The following is a 16,149-nucleotide window of genomic DNA, read 5'->3' as shown; positions in this document are numbered from 1 at the left end:
CTTGGTCTTAGGGAACGGCCAACACCTGGGAGACTCAGGCTCCTCACCTTGGCCTTCTGCCCTTCTCAGCCATGCTAGGCCTGGAGCATGGGCCACTCTTCTGTGGGAGGTGAGGGGGGTCTGCGATCACTGTTAGAAGGCCAAGTGTTTGCTCCTGGTCTTTTCTGCTTCTCTCAGAACTATGCAGACCAGCACAAAATCACAGTCATGGACTTCTTCAAGAGCTTGAACCCCACCGGGACAATGAAGATGTCTGTGGATGAGTTCCAGAAAGTGATGATAGAGGTGTGCTGGGTCCTAGTGGCCACAGGCTGAGTGTGAGTGTGAGTGTGAGTTTGTGTGTGTATGTTTGTGTGTCAGAGAGAGGGGAGAGGAGGAGAAGGAGCAAAAGAGCTTGTAAGCACTTCCTAGAGCTTCCTGGGATGGGCTATGGGACACTCACCTCATTTATCTAGACCCAGAGGGGAACCTAAGACCTCCCTCAACCCCTGCTGAAGTCATTCCTGTGCTATGGCTTGATGCCACCGGGGACCCGAGATGCCACCCAGAGACACATCTTCTATCTTGAGGTTTTTCTCCCCATTGCATTTCACTACTGGGCAGATAACAAAGGGAGTGAGAGAGGAGACCACATCCCAAAGTCCCAACATTTCCACCTTGGGCCATATCATTTTTCTGAAATCCCACATTCCTCTCACTCCCCATGTAACAAAGGTGCTGAAAGCCCCTGTAATGCATACTTGAAGGGGTCTATCATCAGAGCATCCCAGGAGAGACCTGGGCCCTGCAGGAATAGGACTCCAGAGGAGAAGTTCCCAGGGCCCAGGCAGGGACGGATAAGGCAGTCGGTGTCCGGTGCCCAGTGCCCCAGCCAGGGGCGAAGAGGCTGGTCGGGACTCAGCGGCAGGAAGTAAGAATGAACTTCACAGGATACAAAAGAGAGTCCTGTCTCCTTCCCCAGCCACTCGCTCCACCTGACTCTGATCTCCTCCTCCCTTATTGCCCCCAGAAAGGGGAGGCCCTTTGGAGTCTGGACAATGACCCATGGGCAGGGAGCTTTCTCCAGCCCCTCCATGCTGTGGAATCAGTTTCCCCTGAGCTCTCAATCAGTTGCCCTCCACAGTCCCAGGAGGAGTGAGGCATTGTGTGTGGGGTGTGTGTGTGTAGAAGGTGTGTGTGTGTAGTAGTGGGGGCAGGCATGCGTAGGGAGGGGTGAACAGAATTCTATTAACTGCACATGTTCCATCCACCTCCTCAGCAAACCAAGGTCCCTCTGAACCAGTACCAGGTCAGGGAGGTGATAAAGAAGCTCGATGAGAAGACAGGCATGGTGAACTTCAGGTCAGCCCAGGCCCCGCGACGCTCCCCGTTCTCTGCAAGGGGCCCTGGCTGGGCTGATGTGAGCTCCCCCGGCTGCCCTGTCTATACTTTGTTACTTGGGGCTTCACCCACCCGCCTGTTCCCTGCATGCCAAGGCTGGGCCCCGCTGTCTACCCTCCTTCTCATCCCCAATTCACTTGTTTAGTGAAACTTGAGCCCAATCAGTCGCTGCTGGCTGCTGGGCCAGATGCTGGGGACGCCAGCGGGAGGAGCCGGAGCCCACACTCACAGCCCAGGAAGAGGACAGGCAAGGGAGCAGATTTTTAGGGCCTGGTGAGGTGAGAGGAGCCACAGGGGTGTGTACCAGGCACCCCTGCAGCCCAAAGAGGAAGCGTTGCTCAGGCGGGAGACGGCAATGTTTCGGGTGAGACAGAGCCCTAGACAGAGGGCGGAGGCACACAAGCACCAAATGCTAACGGTGTGTTAGGGACTACAGGTCCCTGCACTCTGCCATGGCTTGGCGAGTGAGGGATGTTGTATCTTAGGCCGAAGTCCTTGAAGAGAGAGGACAGGTCCATGATGCTGGTGATGCCTGTAAGCAACCCACAATGAGTCCCTACCACATGCCTGTCCTCTCCACTTGCCCAACAGGCATGCTGTCAGCCTCACGGTGCCCCATGGCAATGCTACCATCACCCCACTTAGCAAGTGATGAAACAGAGCTCTAGAGACGTGCAGCAAAGAAGCCAAGTTCACCGGGTGCAGTAGCCCATGCCTATAATCCCAGCACTTTGGGAGGCTGAAACAGGAGGATCGCTTGAGCCCAGGAGGTCGAGACAAGCCTGGGCAAGATAGCAAGACCCCCATCTCCGCTAAAAACCAAAAAAAAAACACATTAGCTGAACATGGCAGTGCATGCCTGAAGTCCCAGCTACTTGGGAGGCTGAAGTGGGGGGATTACTTGAGCTCAGGAGGCAGAGGGTACAGCGAGCTGATGCTGCATCACTGCACTCCAGTCTGGACAACAAAGTGAGCCCCTATCTCAAAAAAAAAAAAGAAAAGAAAAGAAAAGAAAAGCAGCCAAGTTCTCACAGCTGGGAATGATAACTCTGGCCGAGACTCCAGGCCTGAGGGGTCCACACCTGTTCTGTCTCTCACTGCGCTAGACCTCCCAGCCCAGGCACAGGACACAGTTACCCCTGCCAAGCCTGGGTCTGCAGCTGGGCTCCCATCTGTCTCGGTGGCCCTGTGGTTGGACTGTGTTCTTAAGAGCTTCTGTGGGACAAGGCCTCCCATCCAGCCCTGCCCCACGAGCCTTCTCCCAGTACCTCTTTCCTTTGGTCCACTCAGAGTCATCGTGCGGAGAAACCACAAGGCAGACAAGAAAGGCAGCCTGACCCAGCTGCAAGCCCTGCTCTGCAGAACAAAGCTGCAGCTGTGCGTGGATCGCCTCTCCCTTTAAAACGGGGAGATGACCGCGGCACCTGGGAGGGGGCTGTAAGGAGTGAGTGGGGGAAATGCACACAGCGACCAGCACAGAGGACATCACTCAGTAGTGAAACTGGCATCCAGCAAGAGGGCCCCAAAGGTGGCTCAGGCCTGCCCTGCTACCACCGGGCCTCCCACTCCTGTGCTGCTCAGCAGCCTGCCCTGTGCCTCCTCACCTGCCCCCTACCTAAAGTGGCACCTCTTGTTCCTGGGGAAGCTGATGGCAAGTGCCCATTTCAGAGGCTCCAGACCAGGTTCCACATCCAGCAAAGTCTCCAGGTTTGCAGGCAAGGTCACATGGCCTTCGAGAGACAGAACTGGGGTCTGGGTCCCTGAGTCTCTGCACCCGAGCAGGGAGCCCTTGGGGTCGCTTCAAATTGCCCTTCAGATCACACACTGCCACTTTATCAGCTGTGACTGAGGAGCAGAGTTTTAATTTTCATTGTTGCATGATCCTTTTCATTGTTGTTTTATGTTACAAATAATGTCTCATTGTAAAAATTCTAAACCTGGCTGGGCGCGGTGGCTCATGCCTATAATCCTAGCACTTTGGGAGGCCGAGGCAGGCTGATCACCTGAGGTCAGGAGTTCAAGACCAGCCTGGCCAAGATGGTGAAACCCCACCTCTACTAAACATACAAAAATTAGCCAGGTGTGGTGGCGAACACCTGTAATCCCAGCTACTCGGGAGGCTGAGGCAGGAGAATCGCTTGAACTTGGAAGGCAGAGGTTGCAGTAAGCTGTCGCGCCATTGCACTACAGCCTGGGTGACAGAGTGAGACTCCATCTCAAAAAAAAAAAAAAAAAAACTAAACCCACAGAAGTATAGCAAGGGAAAAAAATGAAGGTCCATTTTTATCTCCCTCCATAGTTCACTCTGCCTCCCCAAAGGGCTCTTGCAAACGGTCTTAAGTGCACATTTGCATGCCTTTCCCATGTACTTATCACAAGTGTGTGTAGTGGGGGAGATATAATGGTTAACAGCATGACCTCTAAGGACAGAGATGGGTTTACAAATGGTCTCCTTTGGATTTGAGCCTATTTAACATTCTTGCCCATCAGCCATGAGGCTGTATGGGCGCTCAGCATCTTTCCCTTACATTTCGTACCAGTTTCTTGAACACAATGAAGCTATAGCAATAAGTCTGGTCTGGAAAGAAGTCTCGGCGAGAGGAGTCCTGGCAAGTCGGATGGTGGCAGGAAGGAGAGCAAGAGGTGGCAGAAATCTCGATGGACAGATGCTGTGGCCAGGGCTGGGCACAAGCAAATAAAGTCTGGCTTGGTTCTGGGCGTCCTGGGCTGCTGGTGGTGTGCCCGTCACCATGGGGGCCACCTTCTGCTTTTAGTGACCACCAGGGGACATGTCAATGCAGCCTCGTTAAGAGCTGCACAGACAAATTGGGAAGTGATGGGGTTGCTAGGCAGCAGGGAAAGAGCCTCAGAGAGCAAGTCAGAGCATGAAGGTAATCATCATAGTGATTAGAAATGGAGTCCAGGGGAGACCTCCATGGTGGGAGGCAGTGGCAGGGGGAACAGATGCTGAGGGAATGAGGGCAGGGGCCTTTAAGAAGCAAACAAATGCTGTGGGGTCACAAGGAGGGAGCCAGGACAGGAGATCAAGAGAGCGGGCATCCCATCCTGGCCACATGATCTTGGAGTCCCAGTGGCTCCCCTTGAAAATGGAGCAGCTGAAATAAAGCCTTCCCAGTCCGTTCTAGGAGTCTACCATTCTGCATTTCGCCTTTAAATTCCTTGAGAAACTGGGGAGACAGGAAGAGCTTAGTGAAGGAAGAAAAGGAATAGCCAAGAACAGCATTCACTGATTAAGTGGGTGGAACAGGCACCTTTGGGAGTTTTGATTGATCTTACCAGACACCATTGTAGATTAGCAAGGCAGGAACTTTCTTGTGCCCCTCTGCAGCCGCATGTAGTGCTTGGCACATAGTAGATACTCAATAAACACCTGTGAAATGAACAAGCACATTCACCTGGTGATTGTTTGGGGTAAGTGGTGAAATGTAGGGAAAGTGTAGGGGGTGAGGAAGGCTGATATTTGGTAACCCACACTTTGGCGCACCAGCGAAGGGTCTAGAAACCAAGTCACTATCCTTTGTGTTTCACTTGGCTTCACCAAGCGTGGAGGTGAACACCAAGACCCCTCCGCACATGCAGCAGAATCATTATTGGAAATAATTTATATCCCCACTCATGTGCTGTATTTCTGCCCTTTCTCTTCCTTATTAAAGTCTTAGCCGTTGTGAGGTTTAGGGCCAGGATAGAAGTTTCTAGCAAGACTCATCCCTCCCTAGTGCACATTTTCGCCAGCCTAAGCTCACTGGGGAGAACAGAACTGAGGAGAAGAGTGAGAAGGGTGGGCCACAGCAGCCCTCAGAGGAGCTTCCCCAGCACTGCCGGGAGGAGAGGGAGGCCTTCAAGTCTGGCAGGACCTCAGAACAAGTAGCTGAGCTGTGCCCTGGAGGCTGACTCTTGGTCTGGGCTCCCAACCTGGCAGAGCTCCCCTGCCCCAAACATAGCATGAGGGCAGCAGAGCAACAGCTCTGCAAGGACCCCCTGAGCTGGGACCAAAGACCCCCAGCAATAATCAGTGTGGACTGGTGGCCAATAGGTAGAGGGCGTCTCCTGACAAGTGAGCACCATGGAGGCTCAGTGGCACCACCTTGAGCATGTTCCTGAAATGGAATTTCCATCAACTGGGTGGATTAGGAGCTCAGAGTCCAAGTGAGGACAATGAAGGGAATATAAAGAAATGTAAAGGCCGGGTGCAGTGACTCACACCTGTAATCCAGCACTTTGGGAGGCCAAGGCAGGCCGATCACCTGAGGTCAGGAGTTCGAGACCAGCCTGGCCAACATGGTGAAACCCCATCTCTACTAAAAATACAAAAATTAGCTGGGCGTGGTGGCAGGCACCTGTAATCTCATCTACTCAAGAGGCTGAGGCAGGAGAATCGCTTGAACCCGGGAGGCAGAGGTTGCAGTGAGCTGAGATCATGCCACTGCACTCCAGCCTGGGTGACAGAGCAAAACTCCCATCTCAAAAAAAAAGAAAGAAAAGAAAAGAAAAAGAAACGCAATAAGGAGTCTATGGACTGAAACATCTGCCATAACATCGGGTGCTCTGTAGACGTCTGCTCTATCTCCCCAAATAAAGTGAAGTCCTTGACGTCTGGGATCAAGTCCTTTTTTTTTTTTGAGAAAGAGTCTCGCTTTGTCACCCAGGCTGGAGTGCAGTGGCGTGAACACAGCTAACTGCAACCTCTGCCTTCCAGATTCAAGTGATTCTCATGCCTCATCCTCCCGAGTAACTGGGATTACAGGTTTGCACGACCATGAGCAGCTTTTTTTTTTTTGTATTTTTAGTGGAGACAGGGTTTCCCCATGTTGGCCAGGTTGGTCTTGAACTCCTGGCCTCAAGTGATCTGCCTGCCTTGGCCTCCCAAAGTGCTGGGATTACAGGCATGAGCTACCATGCCCAGATGGGATCATGTCTTTTAAATCTGTTACAATCGGTAAAATTCTCCAGGTTCCCTGCCTGTAACTGAGTGTCCAATCAATGTTGGTGCCCAGGTGGAACCCTGAGGGTTATGTGTGGGCAAGAAGGAGAGGCTATGAAGTATCAAAATGTGTAATGGACAAGTTATACATTTGTAATGGTTATGGATCAATGAAAACAAATTTTTTCAAGATAATTTTGTTCTCATCTTTTGCATAAAATGGAAAAGATGTTCTTGTCAAATCTTATTTTTGTTTGGGTGGCTTTGGCAAAATGATGGAGATTACAGGGAAGTTAAAATCTCCCCCATCCCCCACCTCAACCCTCCAGGCCGCCCCTTGACGCTCAAGTAAGCAAGGGATGGGTGGCCAAGCCCAGCTGCCTCAGCGGCCCTGGGAGCCTCCAAAGGTGGAGTAATTCCCACTTGTGGCCGCTAGGTGTCAGGTCAGCTCCAAAAGTCATCGGGAGAATTGGGCTTTGCCGTCTCCTAAATTGGGGTCTTTATAAGTTTCTCCGATCTTCCTAAGTTCTACCCCTGAGGAACGCCGACTTAGAATCTGAGCCTGGAAAGGCCCAGCAGTCCAACCCCTGGGCAGACCTCTCCAAGGCTCCGTGTCCTTATTGTGACCACCTTGCATCCTTGTTGTGAGGAAGAAAATCAGGCACCTGGGAAGAGCACCATGAATATTCATTTCCCTCCTCCAGTCAGCCCGCCCTGGAGCTGGGCAGACCGCAGAGAGGAGGTCCTGCTCCTTGAGGGCAGGACTGCACAAGCGCTTCGTCAGCTTGGCAGGTCAGGAGGCTGGCAGGCAGGGGGACCCCAGCAGCGGCTGCAGCGCTCCCATGGAGGGCGAGGCGGAGGTAGAGGGGCCTTGCAGGAGCAGGAGGTGCGTCAAGGTCAAAGATGGCTCAGATGCGCTGGCCCAAACTCCGAAGGCGGTCAGGCTGCAGTCCAGGGAGATGGCACCTGGGCTTGCTGTTCTTCCATACCCAACTCAGTGCGGCTTCACGCACTCACTCCTCGCCTCCTCACAGTGATTCTGCATGGTGAGCACTGTAGAATCCCCGTTTTGCAGCCAGGGAAACGGAGGGCGTGGACAAGTTAAGCATCTTGCCCAAGATCCTCCAGCCAGTAAGTAGCAACACCAAGATCCAGGCCCTGGCAATACAGCTGTGGCTCCCTGAGGGCTTAGCCACGATGCCTCCCCGCCCCTCTGCCAGGCTGGACTGGCTAATGGAAGGGGGCAAAGGCTGAGATGGTGCTCTGTTGTGGCCAAATTCTCAAGGGCAGGTTGATGCAGTCTCCTCACCAGCCCCATGGCTCAGAAATTGTGCTGGGGGCGGCCGGGTGGGAGAAGAGGAGTGTGGATATCTGTGTGCTAGAACTGGGAAGGGGTTAAAAATTAAGCCTATGAATTCTGGCATTTGACACTCCTGGGTTTGAATTCTGTTTGGCTTCACCAATTACCATCTCTGTGACTCTAAGCAATTCATTTATCCTCTCTGAATCTCAGTTTGCTCATCTGTAAACAGAAATGATAGTGGTACCACCTCGTCTATAGGGTGTGTCCTCTGTGGCTGAAGCAGATGGAGAGAAGGAGAGCGTGTGGGAGTGAGTTCAAAGGGAATGTGGCCAGGTCAGGTAGGGGCTTGAAGCTGTGAAGATTTAATGAAATCACACACATGAAACATGAAGCCCAAGGCCTGGCATACAATAAGTACCTAATATAAGGATGTGCCTAACATATGTTACAGTGGTGTTCCACTCCTAAGAGGGAGAGGTATGGGGAGTTGTAGGAACAGCAGAGCACAAGAGGGGCCAACCTGAGCAGCTATCTTTGAAACACCCAACTAATGGGTGTTGGAAATACCATGGGGGGTGTTCCAATCTCAGGCCATAAAAACAGAAGAATTTGTCCAGGGTCTTGGAGGGTGGGGTGGGAAGACCAGGGCCAGCAGCACTGGGGGGTGTGGTGTGGCCAGTGCAGGATCATAGGCCTGAAAGAACAGGAGACACAGAGACATCCGGCATTTTTTTTTTTTTTTTGGGCTGCCCTCCCAGCTGGAACATAGGATCATGCCTACCCAGATAGCCACTCCAAACACAGAAGCAGGCACCGAAGAACCAAGGGCCACAGAGAATTCCCTGTGGTAGCTGCAGCGCTGAAGCTCAGTGGAGTTCCCAGGGCAGTGGTGGTAATGGTGCAGGGTGTCACTCATGGTCCCGGGCCTGCAGGTTCACGATACAAACTGTACCCTCTGGTGTCTGACTGTAGTGGCAGCTGTGGTGTCCTCGGGACCAGGCCTGCCTTGCCAAGGGGGGCTTGGGATAATAACAAAATAGCACAATGATTGGCAAGGCCAGCCTGTGCCCTAAACACGAGCTCCTGCCCAGTGGCCTTGAACTGTTCTTCAGGAAGCAGGCGTCCTGGAGGGGAGGGAACCCAAGGGCAGCTGGGGCGAGGCCGCCCCGGGCCCGGGGGCTGCTTTTATGGAAGGTCATCCAGGGAACCCTCAGAGGGCTTTGGCTTGCTTTGCCACCACCCTAGGGAGTCTGTGAATGAAACAGAGTGGCTGGCTAAATGCTGTGGGGTCCAGGCCGCCTGAGACATGACTCTTGTGCTTGTGTGGATGTGTTATTTGATGATAAAGAAATAATTGGTCTTCTTCCCAGTTCTTGGCACAGAACTTCAAAAACCCTTGGAATTTCCTGAGAGATGGAAATCTTTGTTATGCTAAAGAGGTGGCTCAGGGTGGACCCCTAGATCACTTTAGGCAGGGGCTGGTCACCAGAAAGACCACAGGATTAGAGGTTGGGACTTTCAGCCAACAGACTTCCAGGAAGGAGAGAAGGGGCTGGAGATTGAGTTTAGTCATGTGGTCAGTGTTCACTCAATCAAGCCTAGGCAGTGAAACCCCAATAAACACTCTGCACACTGAGGCTCTGTGGAACTCCCTGGTTGGTGAACACATTGAGATGCCGGAGGCTGGCGATCCCTGATTCCTTGGGAAGCGAACGTGGAAGCACTGTGCTCCCTCTCAGACCTTGCCCTCTGTCACACTTCCTGTGCCTGTTCCTAAGCTGTCTCTTTATAATAAAGCTGTGTTTTGTAAGCACAGTATTGTGCTTTCAGTGAGCTTTGAGTCATTCCAGCAAATTATCAAAACTGGGGAAGCAGTGGGGATGCTCAAATTTGTACCTGGCTGGTCAGAAGTGCAGGTGGTCTAGGTACCCAACTTGCAGCTGGTACTGAAACAGAGGCAGTTTTGTGGAGGACTGAGCCCTAAAAGTAAAGTCTGCTGCCAACCCTAGGGGGATTAGTGTCAGAACTGACTTGCAGTTACTCCTGTTGGTGTTCCTTCAGGTGGGATGGAAATGGAGCACATGTACACAGCAGCATACTCGCGTTTGAACTTCAGAGATGGGGTGTGTGTGCTCCAATGTGCCCATGCCCCAAAAGAGGGGCTTGTCAATGAGCTAAGTCCAAACTCCTCCTGCTTTCTTTTTTTTTTTTTTTTTTTTTTTTTTGAGATGGAGTCTCGCTGTGTCTCCCAGGCTGGAGTGCAGTGTTGTGATCTCGGCTCACTGCAAGCTCCGCCTCCCGGGTTCACGCCATTCTCCCGCCTCAGCCTCCCAAGTAGCTGAGACTACAGGCGCCCGCCACCACGCCCGGCTAGTTTTTTGTATTTTTAGTAGAGACGGGGTTTCACCATGTTAGCCAGGATAGTCTCGATCTCCTGACCTCGTGATCCACCCGCCTCGGCCTCCCAAAGTGCTGGGATCTCCTGCTTTCTGACCTGCATCTAATAACCCTGGTTCAGTGCAGCCACTCCCGGCTGTACCTCTGCTTTCCCAGCAGAGGGTGCTCCAACCTCACAAGTACCCCATCTCTGTAGCCTTTCCTAAGGCTCCCTAAGGCTCAGTGGAGATGCACAGAAGAAAATAGGACCCCACACTGACTCAGGGAAATCAAATTCTCGTTAGGTGCCCTCAGAAAAGCAGCAATGCAGCCGGCTTCAGTGACACAGATTGCACCTGGGGGAGCCTGGGTCATAGCCTTCAACCTCCCTGCGACATCCAGGTTCTGTGGGAGCTGAGCTTATAAAACTTACGGGCCCTCTTTAAAAAAAAAAAATGGCCAGGTGCAGTGGCTCACGCCTGTAATCCCAGCACTTTGGGAGGCAGAGGCGGGTGGATCATCTGAGGTCAGGAGTTTGAGACCAGCCTGGCCAACATGGTGAAACCCCATCTCTACTAAAAATACAAAAATTAGCCAGGCATAGTGGCAGGCGCCTGTAATCCCAGCTATTCGGGGGTTGGGGGGCCGAGGCAGGAGAATCGCTTGAACCCGGGAGGTGGAGGTTGCAGTGAGCTGAGATCACCCCATCGCACTCCAGCCTGGGGCACAAGAGTGAGACTTTGTCTCAAAAAAAAAAAACAAAAAAACCCACAAACTCACAAATACAATGTTAGGGATAAAAAGTGGATGTTTAGAATAAGGGGGAAGAATCACTACAAATAACACATTTTCTTAAAGCTGACAAGACCATAAGCATCAAATCCCCCCAGGGCCTCGGAAGGGGCCTCATTGCAGTGTGGGTCCCTGCAGCTTGAGTTTTCTTAGCTTCTCAGCAACTCTGGCCCACCTGCCATATATAGAAGCTGCAGGAAGGGAAATCGGGGCAGCAACCAGACACCTTGTGAATACAACTACAACCTTGTGAGTAGCTTGTCTATTTCTCCATGCCTCTCTCTTCTTCCCTGTCCTTGGAGCAGCCAGCTGTGGTCACATAATAAACACGGGTGAGATGCTATCCCTTCCTTCCCTCTCTGTCAAACCCAGGAGGCTGCCACCCACCCCCTCTGATTTTGAGGAGCATGCGGCAGTTCTTTGGGCTTCTCTCTCCTTGAGTCCTTGCACCCCAGTGGGTCTTCAGTCTATTAAGTGTTATTTCAAGACTGTAAAACCCACAGCCCCAAAATGCCTTTCCCAAGTGCACTGTGATGTGAGAAATAACCCCTTCTAGAAATTAATAGGGAAAAAACAGAAGGCAAATTATCTGGGGTAAAGGGGTAGAATGCATGTTTATTTATACTAAAGTGTAAATGACTTCACTGACATTCAGTAAATACTTATTAAGGGCTCACTATGTGTCCTGTGCTGTGTGGGTGTTTGGGATACATCAGTGAATAAAAAAAGACAAAACCTGTTTCTCATGTGAAGTTTGCATTCTAGCAAGAGAAGACTGGCAAATAAGGTAAGAACTAAGTGAATCATACAGTATGTTAGAAGTACTATGGGGAAAAATAGAACCAGGAGGCTAGCAGGCTTGCAGGCCACGTGGGAAGCCACGTGATGTCTGGGGGAAGCGCTTTCCAGGTAGAGGGCACAGCTTAAGCAAAGGCCCCCTGCAGGAGCCCTCTGGTGTGTCCCTTGTGGCCGGAGCAGATGAAGGGAAGGAGAGCAAGCATGGTACAAGCAAGTTCAGAGGGAACATGGCCAGGTCAGGTGGGGTCTTGAGCCATCAGGGAACGTGGGTGTCTAAATGAGACAGCTCTGCAGGGTGAGGGCACAGACCTTTTAAAATGATAGTGTGGGTCAGGCACAGTGGCTCACACCTATAATCCCAGCACTTTGGGAGGCCAAGGTGGGCGGGTCACTTGAGGTCAGGAGTTCGAGGCCAGCCTGGCCAACATGGCGAAAACCCGTCTCTACAAAAATACAAAAATTAGCTGGGTGTGGTGGCGGGCAGCTGAATCCCAGCTACTTGGGAGGCTGAGGCAGGAGAATTGTTTGAACCCGGGAGGTGGAGGTTGCAGTGAGCTGAGATCATGCCACTGCACTCTAGCCTGGGTGACAGAGCAAAACTCTGTCTTTTTTTTTTTTTTTTTTTAAAGGCTACTGTGGGCTTAGACACAGTGGTTCATGCCTGTAATTCTAGTACTTTGGGAGGCCAAAGTGAGAAGACGACTTGGGCCAAGACCAACCTAGCCAACATAGCAAGACCCCATCTCTATTTTTTTTTAAGAGAATACTGTGGCTGGTGTGTTGACAACCAACTTTAGGGATCCCAGGGAGAGTCAGGAAAATCAACTGAGAGGCCATAGCAATAATGCAGGCAAGAGAAGAAGGTGGAGGCAGTGGAGGTGCTCCTGCGGCTCCCCTGTCCCTCACAGTTGGGCCAGGGTCAGGCAGTGCCGGGACACAAGCTGGCAGGAGGGGAGCGGGCCCTGGGTCCCAGACCAGGGATGGAGAGGATATGGGCTCCATAGAAGAGGGTGGGAAGGGAACCCCATCCTGCGTAGGAGGCAGGGAGAGTGGAGATGCAGCCCAGGGGATCTGCCTGAGGCCCGGCCCAGACACTGGCCTGACTTTCGGAAGCCAGGCCACCCCATCTGCCCTCCCTGACAGAGTCCGGCCAGGTTGGAGCCAGAGTCCCCCAGCAGGGTACACTCAACACCCGCACCCTGGTTCCCTGAGGCTGAGGGCTGGACCAGCGGGACTCCTTCCTTTGCACCTCCTAGGATCCAGGCTGTGAATCCCTTCCATTCAAATGCACATGTTCCCGGGAGGCCGGGAGAGGGTGGGCTCAGGTCAGAATTTCATTCCTCACACTCACAGAGGTTTGTGAACAGCCTGCCCAGAGGAAAGCCCAGAGGGCAAGGCAGGGCAGGGAGGAGACCGAAGGGACCGGCTGCAGGAGACAGGAAGGGTGGATGAAGCCCGCACTTCCACACTGCGCCTGGGCAGGCCTCACCCCCAGCCCCGCCTCTGCCTTCTCCTTCCCACTCCCAGCTCAGGCTCCTGGGCCCCGGGCACGTCCACAGCCCCTCCTGGTTTCCAGATGTTTGCCAAGGCTGCTGCTCTGTCGTTGCCATCCTTCCACGTATCCTCCCATTTTCACAGACAGGAAAACTGAGACCTGAAGTGTCAGTAGAGGCCAACAGTTAAGTGATGGGGCAACAACCCAAATGCCCAAGGCTTCTGCTGCCAGGCTCCCAGGGCCCTCTGGGCTGGGTGGCAGCGGCGCAGAGCGGTGTGGAGCTCGCTCACTGGCCTCAGGACCCCGGGCAACACGGGGCAGCTTTCTCACCTGTAAAGGAGGAACTCACAGCCTCCTCCAGGGTGACTGAGAACACAGGCTTCTGTAAGGATGAGGAGGGGGCGGGCACCCCTGGTTCATAGGAACTGCTCAGCCAATGGATACCACCCCTTCCACGGCAGAGACTCTGCCCATGCCTAACACATTTTCACTGCCATTGGCAATCGCAGGCTCGTTTCTCAGACTCGGGTATTTTCAGGCTAGAAGGGACCTGGAAACGTGTCCTCAGAAGAGCGCTGGGCCCGTGTTTTTCCCTAAGCAGCTGGTCCAGCCACCGCAGACACAGATGACAGGTGCGCTGACTCAGTAGGGCCCCATTCCAATTGCCTTCCTTTGTTGAAAGAATCTAAAAGAACCTTGACTCCCCTCCAGGTCTACCCAACCTACAAACACTGCAGAGCACAAACCTTCATTCATTGTCTCCTTTAAGAACAAGAGAGGTCCCCCTTCCCATGCAGCAGGAAAAGCTCACACAGAATGAAAGCTATTAGGTCGGCAAATTTCTCTTTGCTCCTGGGGGTGAATTCAATTTCAGACCTGCCTAGGGATGGGGGATGGTGTCTTTCTTGTTCACCCACTCCACCTCCGCACCCATCCCGGGGAGAGAGGACATGCCACTACTGAGCCCAGGCGTGATGTGTGGACTCTCCAGGATGACAGGGATTTTTTTAAAAGAGAAAATGCTCTTTTTGTCTTTCCATTGAGAAGGCACCTTCCATGCTAGTGTTTCCAGAGGGTAGAGGCCATAACCCTTCAACAGAAACAAGAAATTTCAGTGAACATCATGTTTACATGTGTTTTATGCAAAGCACCATGGTTGGTGGTACCATGGGAAACAAAGAGATAGCTAAGATAAAGTCCCTGCCCTTAAAGGGGTTCTTAATATATTTTAGGTCACAGACACTTTTGAGAATCTGATGAAAGCTATGAACTTACCCCAGAAAAATGCAACACACACACACACACACACACACACGCACATATACACATACACATACACACACTCAGTTCCGTATCCATTTCAGAAGGTTTGCTGGCCCTCTCCAGCCAATCTACAGACCTTCATAGACCCAGGATTAGGAAACCTTCCTTAAAGACACGCACAGTTATCTGTGGAAGAACAACCGATAGGCAATTTCAACAGAACACGGAAATGAAGCCAGGCTATGACGATGAGCCACCAACTGCTCTGGGATTGCAGCAGACGACATCATGCATCGCCATTGTGAATCTCCGTCTCGATCAGGGAGCCACAATCAGCTGGCCCTGGAGGACCGGCACCACGAAGGGAAAGGGCCCAGAGCCTGAAGGCAGCACTGTCGAGCATCTGGGATCCACTCCAAGCCGAGAGAAGCAGGAAGTAACAGATCCTGAAGGCTCTAACAGAATTCTAAAGAATTCCAAATTATAGCTGCAAAGAAAGATACTTCTATCTGGATGTCCCTAGGAAGAAGATTGGAAAGCTCATTACAACACAGGTTGATGTGTTAACTTTAACACAACCTCCTTTCCCTGAAATTCCTATGCACACTAAAACTTACATGCATAAACTGAGACCCATAGAGGACAATGTATCCAAGCTTACACCACCTGTTGGTGATAGGACTCAAACCCAGAACCCCTAATTTCCCCCAAAATGTCTTTCCTCAACACTGAGGCAGTGGGTCTCCTAGAGGTGATATTCACAAATTTATGCACACTAAAGTTTATGTGCATAAGAATTTCGAGGAAAGGAGGGCATGTTAAAAGTGCAGACATGGGGCCGGGCGCGGTGGCTCAAGCCTGTAATCCCAGCACTTTGGGAGGCCGAAACGGGTGGATCACGAGGTCAGGAGATCGAGACCATCCTGGCTAACACAGTAAAACCCCGTCTCTACTAAAAAAAATACAAAAAACTAGCTGGGCGAGGTGGTGGGCGCCTGTAGTCCCAGCTACTCGGGAGGCTGAGGCAGGAGAATGGCGTGAACCTGGGAGGCGGAGCTTGCAGTGAGCTGAGATCCGGCCACCGCACTCCAGCCTGGGCCACAGAGCGAGACTCCGTCTCAAAAAAAAAAAAAAAAAAAAAAAGTGCAGACATATGCCCTTCCTTTCTCATTCTAGGGGCACAGGAATCTGCCTTTTATAGCATTCCAGGTAACGTGGCTAATCCACAGACCACATGTGTGTGGCCTTTGAGTGAGGGGGAGCTCTCATGTTCAAGAAATTCATCTTTGGGGGTTCCCTTTCTGGGTGCAAGTCACAGAGCTACTGCCCCGTTAGAGCACGGATATGATCATGCCACCTCTCCCTGGAAGACAGCACATCACCTCTAAGCCCGCAGGACTTGGGACTCCTGACGGGAAGGTGAGGGCAGGAGGACTGAGCTTGCCCTGCACTCAGGGAACAGGGGAGGAGCCAGGAGTTTCCTCTCTGCCAGCACCCTAGAAGATCCTACCCAATCTCCAGTGCTGGGGGAGGAGCTGCCTCCTTCCCCTCAGACCTCTCCCCCGCTAGCTGCGACAGATGCCAGCTCCACCATGTTGCTCATGCCCACTCCGGCCCCATCCTCATCTACGCTTGGACTTTGGGAACATCTAGTACCTGTGCTCACTGGGAGTCTCCCAAGCTGGGGTCTGCCAGGGCTGAACATGGGACTGGGGTTGGGAAGAGGAAGGTAGACAAGGAGGAGCCAGGAGCAGTTCAGAGTTAGAAGCAGTTCTGCACAGCTCTGCACAGCTCAGCGGG

The 16,149-nt window shown here is 52.4% G+C and overlaps 1 protein-coding gene and 1 long non-coding RNA gene across 9 annotated transcripts in view; one reads left to right on the top strand and one right to left on the bottom strand.

Annotated features, from left to right (window-relative positions):
• LOC105495862 (leucine rich repeat containing 74A) overlaps window positions 1-4,099 on the top strand; it is a 42,743-nt gene extending 38,644 nt beyond the window's left edge. For 3 of the 7 annotated variants that reach the window (XM_071099814.1, XM_024797301.2, XM_071099811.1), the window contains exons 12-15: window positions 178-285; window positions 1,259-1,341; window positions 2,671-3,087; window positions 3,921-4,099. In XM_071099814.1, the coding sequence (XP_070955915.1) occupies window positions 178-285; window positions 1,259-1,341; window positions 2,671-2,782 (303 nt within the window). In that variant the 3' untranslated portion in view covers window positions 2,783-3,087; window positions 3,921-4,099. The other 4 variants (XM_071099813.1, XM_011765742.2, XM_011765745.2 and 1 more) reach the window with 2 other exon arrangements.
• Window positions 1-16,149, bottom strand: part of LOC139364237 (uncharacterized) — a 243,051-nt gene that overhangs the window by 27,038 nt on the left and 199,864 nt on the right. The gene's annotated exons all lie outside the window — the stretch shown is intronic.

This window comes from Macaca nemestrina, chromosome 7 (assembly GCF_043159975.1).
Source record: "Macaca nemestrina isolate mMacNem1 chromosome 7, mMacNem.hap1, whole genome shotgun sequence".
Lineage (NCBI taxonomy): Eukaryota > Metazoa > Chordata > Mammalia > Primates > Cercopithecidae > Macaca > Macaca nemestrina.
The sequence above is the reverse complement of the archived record's forward strand: the minus strand, read 5'-3'. Positions and strand labels throughout refer to the sequence as shown.